The following is a 7,005-nucleotide window of genomic DNA, read 5'->3' as shown; positions in this document are numbered from 1 at the left end:
AAATCACCATGAATACTGATTTGAATTTACCCCAGGGTCAAGCACCCTTTTGTGGCCTTGTCAACAATCGCACTGGAATCATTCTGGTCAGCTGGTTAAAGCTTTATCACGCCGCGTAGTACTAAGCTCGCCACGATGAGGACGACGGCGTAAAGGGCATAGAGGTAGACCCCGTAGAACCGGTTGGCCCGAAACCGCATCGCCACCATGAGGATCATGGAGGAGAGGAGACTGACGGCCAGTCCTGCGGCCAGCACGTACTGGACGTCGTTGGTCACCAGCTGCAGCCATGGCAGAGGGTTCGGGTTGGAGGATTAACAACAAATCAGTGACCACAAACTTACTATACACAAGTACATGATACAGGCAAGTAATATAACCAATACAAAGAATGATTTCCTTTTTGCAAAAAAATGAATAAATAAATAAAAAACATTTCACAACTTTGCTTTTCCTTTATTGCAATTTGAAAGAAGACTTTGTAAAGCAAGTGAGTAAGCAAGATGAGAAATGGGCCCTGTTGCAAAAAGAGATGCAATCAAAAATAAGTCAGAAAATCAAACATAAGTCAGGTATCAGCCAATCAGAATTGAGTATTCAGGGACTTATGTTTGATTTTCTGACCTATGTTTGATCTCAACTGTCATGCAATAGGGCCCTGACGTAAGATACATTTTGACATTTTGACATTTTGACAGAATAAAATATTGCATCAGCTCCAAGTACATTTGCTAGATTGGAGAGAGCAAGAGAAAGCCATGCAACTGTAAGTATTTCTCTCCATTGTATGGGTCTAAAGATAGAATAATATTTGATTTGATTAAATGATATATGCAATTCCTAGGAGGTAAAAATATATCACGCAACAAACTTGAAGTGCCGAGTAGTTTTATCAACTGCATCGGATTCTATACTTCTGAAACTATTATTTTAGAGATTTAAACTTCTTGAGGGTCTACCGAACTTCTACTGTTGTGTTTGAAATAAAAGATATTGCACAATATGACTTGTACAGATAAACTTAGGAAGAACAAAAGCCATACTTCCTTACAGAATCACTCACCGTAAATGAACCGTTATCTCGGATAGCGGTGATAGTACATGATATACCGATGCCCAACAACATGTCTGACACACGGACGGTTAAGGGCAAATGAGAACTGTACACAAGAAATGTCTCAAAAAGATTCCAAGAAAATAAAACTCTATACAGGATATTTGCAGCAGAGGCTAATTAGCTTGCTTGAGTCAAAACCTGGCACAAATGAAGGTATGCAAAACGGAGTCCATTGAGAGAGATATATCTATATAGACAAATTTTGTATTGACTTGTTTTTCATCACAACTGATTGACAAATTGCTTTTCATCAACATAAATACACACCAATTATTCTGTGTTTTTGCTGCAGCCATGATAACAAATTGTGGACATACAAATTTGGGTTGGATTTGATCAAATGAACTCCTGATTGCTAGACAGGTGTCATTGTGATTATGCGTATATGTATTTCACTTGTGTACAAAATTTCTGCAAGGTGTTAATGTTGTAATTCATGATTACTATAATCATGTACTGCATCATTTCTTGCAAATGGCCTTGACTGTGATTCATGCTTCTTATGATTAAAACAGTAAATCTAAAACACATATTTTGATACACACACAAACACACATACACACATAAACAGATCCAAGAATCCACGAATATTAAGGGGGCAATACAACCATGTGAAGGTGAAAGGATACTGAACATTGGTCCTCCAAAACAGGCTGACATTCCCATGGTGGGGAATCCCTGTTTGGCCATAGTGATGTCTGCTATCAGATCTACTCAGGAGAAACAACAGGGGAATACATCAAACATTTAGAACTCCATTTTCCAGATATTTTGCAACGAGTTTTCATGCTTTGTTGATTTCACTCGACATCCTACAATATCCCAAACAATCAACCTTAAAAAAAAATATGCCTCACACAAGAGAAATACAATGCATAATATTTCAAAGGTGGGAAATTGCTCATATTTCTCTAGAAAGAGCAATATTAGCTCACTCTTTCACTGTGGTCTCTGATAATAATTTGCACCGCTTGCAAAGTAATCTTACAAGTCATGATTAGTATGATATCAGCTCGCAAAATATATGGCATAAGTGGTACTTGAGTAGAGCAAAATTCCCCCCCCCCCCCCCCCGAGACTGAGTAAATATGAAAAGATGTGTTTTCCCGTAGCTCTGATCTCCCCAAGTAAGATCAATGTCTAAACTGCCCTATGAAAGACTCCATTGAAAACCTCCATTGAAAAAACAGGAACCAGTCTGGGAAATGAACCCATGATCTACTGCTATGTCTTGTATACATCAAAATGATTCACTACAAAATGACACTGGAAACTATTCAGTATCAAAACTTTGAACTTTTCAACACAAATCTTTTCAGCCATGTCTGTGCCTTTGTAACCTTTTCAATAAATGCAAGTTTGAAAGAAAGAATATCTGCAGTTGCAAGGTGATTTGAATAAAAAACTACTGTTCACAGACAGTTTATTCTCACCTCCTATGCTGTTACCCCATGCCAGCACAGTCAATCCAAGAACAGCATCATCTATATTGAACTCGATTCCAAACATCTGTGCAGCAGAATGAAAAACCAGACATTTACATTAGAAAATGCAGTTCAGACACATTCAATCTAGTAACGACAGGTCTCACCTCAAAATGCCTCCTTCCCTTTAAAACTGACATTGACAGATGCCTTGTACAAACCTAGACCTACTGTAAAAGCTGAAGTGCTAGTTGCTTGCATATGAGCAGACAATTAATATCAATTAATCTAGACAAGAGTGCTTCAGCTATTGCTCTTGCCAATAGCATATTGATGCTTGCATCGTGGCTTAACCAATCAACTATGACATATAGGGAAGTATAATGTATTCAACTGTGCTTTATGTACTGTGGTTGCCAAATATGAAGTGTGGCCATAAGGTAGAGAATAATCACACAAAAGTAAGTCCAACTTTAACAACACAAATGGCAGGCAAAGCAGTGACACTGGTACACCAGCAGGAATCAGATCCTTGCCTCCAACTTGTTCAAGGTGAAGTTACCCCACAGGAAACTGTTTAAAATGGGTTTGGTAAAGTCAAAACAATAGCAAAAAATTTCATTATCACCACAAGCAGAATTACTATTCAACTTTGCAGCTCGTTCTTATCGCTGAATGACAGGCAAAAAAAAAAAAAAAAGAAAAGAAAAGAAGAACTGTGGATATATCTTTTGCTCCAATCAAACAAACACAATATTTGATGTTAGAGGTGCACTAATGAACATATGATTATTTGCAGTGCTGCCGACATTCATGTATCAAACTCAGGGAGGTTCCAAAGGGCTATCAGGAAGATATACAGTGACATGACATTTTGCTCCTGCGACTTTTGTTCCAATCTTATTTTCTCCAAGGACTATAGGGTTAGGGTTAGGGTTGTGTTAGGGTTTTAGGTTTAGTTTGATGTGAGGATTAAGATTTTGGTTAGGGTTATGTTTGTGGGTACAATTTATGTTTGGCTTAGCAGGCAGATATTTCATGGGAGCAGTTGTTGCAGGAGCAAATGTCATGGAAGCAGAAGTTATATGTGTTACACTAATCTCAATGGGCAAAATGATTAGTAAATCAAGAAGGCTTTCACATTCTCTTGTCTGGACATGAAGATTATAAATATCCAAGCATTCAGGGAAGCTTCCACAGAATCAGGCAGACTTTGCAGCTTAGTTACTTGTACTTCTTCTTACTATAATGACAGCTGGTATGAAGGAAATCTCACCTGTAAGATGTTCACGATTTCATTGGCCAAGGAGTAGATCCACAAGACTGCCACCACAAAACCAATGTAGGAGAATGCCTGGTAGAAAAGAATATGGTGCAGGAAAGAGAAACAGTAGGTGGTGATGCATTCCACTTGAAACTATATAAAGATGATAATTCTAAACAAAAATGCCGATAAGAACAAATCGAGATCTTATCCCCCTAGCAATGATAACTGCCAAGTTTGGTGAAAATCTGTCACGGGGTTTTCAACAAGATGAAAATGTACTATTTAGACCCCACTTTGGGCTCTTCCCCTAGGCACTGTGGGGGCCACCCCTGGATCTGCCATGAACAAACTTGAAAGTACAGTCATCAATGTACTAACTCATAGTATAGACTTAGCTTTATCACTTCTGGTTCTAGAGAAGATTGTTAAAGATATCTTCTTTTTTTTTTGGGGGGGGGGGGCACAATGCCCATTTGAACAAATTGAGATCCTACATTGTATCACCATAGTGATGCTTCCTGCCAAGTCTGGTGAAAATCTGTCATGAGATTTTTAAGAAGATGAAAAATGTAAAAAGTTTACGCACAATGGACGACACACATCACACGATTGATGATGCACTAATCACGATGGATGCCGGATGAAGAGTGATCACAATAGCTCACTTGAGCCTTTGGCTCAGGTGAGCTGATACAGCTACTGCAGAGAGCCAGAATGGCACATGTACAGGTTGCTTGCTTGTTGCTATGGCAACATCAGTGACTGGAAATTGTCAGTATTTGTCAGTCTCTTAAATGAAATGTGAATCAAATAAAAAAAAAAAGAAGAAAAAAACCCTTCATGGTGCTTACAGAGTGATAGACTGGGTGTTTCTCTGGCTTGGAAGTGAAGAATACAAGAGCAGCCAGTAGGACGGAGATCGCAAGGACCAGATGCCAGACGAGGAAACCACCTGTGATTGACTTTGTTAATCCTAGGCAAACAGGAAGTACAATGACCCAAGGGAATAGGGGAGAGTTAGGTACAAACCTGCATATTAACCCATTCCATACTAAATTCTGAAATCCTCGTAGACAAAATACAGAAGCCACCAGGTTCCCGTATGAAACGGGTTAACTGTAGTAAGGGTGGAAGCAAACTAGGGTTTATCTTGACATGAATGTGAAAAAAAAAATATATATAGAGGGGGAAAAAAAAAGAGGTGGGGCAAGAGGGGGGGGGGTTGCAAATCAAATTGACACAAAATAGGGGAAAGAGGACAGTAACCAATACTGCAAAAGTGAATATTTTTGTGTGAGTAATTTTTCACGCTCAGCAAAGGTAAGATGAATTTCACATGTTTTTAATATCACAGAATCAGGACATTAATTACTTGTAACATGTGGTATGCAAAGATATTTGCGTGCCTTTATTTTCCCGCTAGCTTCTGGTTGCATGAAATGAGCAAAAATGTCCACTTTTACAGTAATTGAAGGTTTGAAAGTAATGCTAGCATTTGTTCATATGAATGCACATGATATTAGTGATATACGTACAAGAACATGTGCAAGTTAAAAATACACATTATGTTACCACGAGTCTCCAATACATAGATAAATGAGTAAATCAGGAAATGACTACATGTCTATAAATAGACTGAAATAGATAGATAGATAGATAGATGGACAGTCAGACAGATAAATACATTATATGCAGTGTGCAGTAGATGCCATAAAGGGTTACAAGCTGCTGTGCATCAGTTAAAGGGAAAACCTAACATTTCAGATTCATTTATAACAGAAAAGCCATCACAATTAAAAAAAAAAAAAAAAAAAAAAAAAAAAAAAACCTTCAAAGCTTACAAGATATTCAGGTCAGGTCTTGCCATGATATGTGGCAACACACTTTGGAAGGTTCAAGCTCCTGTTTCTTTTTCAAACTGGCGCCTTTTTTTACATTTTTTGTAACATACAGCACAACAAATCTAATCTAATCGCATCTTTCCATGCTGTAAAGAAAGGCAGTGAAATTCAGAGTTGCCAATTTGAATAATGGCAAGATGATCATTTCTGCAGTAAAATTCTCCCAGAATTGGATGGGTTAATTGCCATTGTGCTGCATTGAGTACATCAGAAACAATTGAACAATCTTAAAGAGGAAACAAGCAGACTGCCATAAAACATGGCAGAAACCAAGATTTCTGAAGTACTGAGATGACCAAAGAAGAAGATGAAAACATGTGTTCCAACCCTACATCCACTGAAAAAAACCCAAAAAACAATCTGAATCAAAATATATCAGAAGTACTTTTACCACTTGTGAACAAAATATGAAAACAACTTTGAAAATTTAAATGAATGAAAAGAAAATCAGTATAAATGCCAATCATACCTGAATCAGTGGAAGCATAGAAAGAGAATGCTGGATATAATTAGTTGTGTCATGAATATCTATTTTGGATAAATACACTGATGACTGGTGCTAGCAAAAAGGGATGCTATGCTATGTTCACCATCCACTCACCTTTTGTGACAAATGTACAAAAAGCTGGAGCAAGCAGCAGGTTGAGAACGTTGAGCAATCTATTCCAGTGATTTTTGGGCTCGTTGTAATCAACGACAGGGATGGTTATTGTCAGTAGAAATATCAGTGGGCTCTGGCAAAAAGAACAAACAAAAATATCTAAAACTTTACAAACACACTCAGTAGCATATAACCACTCTCTTTTAGCAATTAACCCATTAAGGATGAGGTCTGAGCATACTCGGGAAAGTGTCTATAGGGAAATGTGTATTGTAGCAAAATCAGCCCATCCTCAGTGGGCTAATGCATGATATATATAACACATATATCATGCATTATATATTATATAGCGCATATCACTACCGTGGTGTCTCTATGCGCTTTAAAGGAGAGGGATGAAAGTAGAAAGAAGAAATGTAGTGTACAATATGTGTACCATGAATGCAGAACCAAACTCATTCATAATACTTTTTGAACAAAAATGTCTTAAGAGCAGTTTTAAAGTTTAACACTGTGGTAGCTTCTTTTATATAACACGGAACAGTGTTTCACAGTGTGGGAGCAGCATGAGCTAAAGATCACTCACCATAAAACTTTGTTGTGATAACAGGACATTGGAGAAGATTTTTTTGAGTTGATCTTAAAGAACAAGTTCACCTTCATAAACATAAGGATTGAGAGAATGTAGCAATATT

The 7,005-nt window shown here is 37.7% G+C and overlaps 1 protein-coding gene across 1 annotated transcript in view; it reads right to left on the bottom strand.

Moving 5' to 3' along the window:
- LOC139718456 (mitochondrial sodium/calcium exchanger protein-like) overlaps positions 1–7,005 on the bottom strand; it is a 48,187-nt gene continuing 41,182 nt past the window's right edge. The window contains exons 11-17 of the mRNA XM_071629930.1: positions 6,311–6,443; positions 4,660–4,781; positions 3,818–3,895; positions 2,551–2,626; positions 1,747–1,827; positions 1,064–1,128; positions 1–281 (exon numbers count right to left, since the gene is read on the bottom strand). Of these exons, the coding sequence (XP_071486031.1) occupies positions 96–281; positions 1,064–1,128; positions 1,747–1,827; positions 2,551–2,626; positions 3,818–3,895; positions 4,660–4,781; positions 6,311–6,443 (741 nt within the window). The 3' untranslated portion in view covers positions 1–95. The remainder of the gene's footprint in view (positions 282–1,063; positions 1,129–1,746; positions 1,828–2,550; positions 2,627–3,817; positions 3,896–4,659; positions 4,782–6,310; positions 6,444–7,005) is intronic.

The sequence above is a fragment of the Diadema antillarum genome, unplaced genomic scaffold, assembly GCF_040938485.1.
Source record: "Diadema antillarum isolate AM-2024a unplaced genomic scaffold, OU_Dant_1.0 scf00000008, whole genome shotgun sequence".
Classification (NCBI taxonomy): domain Eukaryota; kingdom Metazoa; phylum Echinodermata; class Echinoidea; order Diadematoida; family Diadematidae; genus Diadema; species Diadema antillarum.
This window is presented reverse-complemented; position numbering and strand designations above follow the sequence as displayed.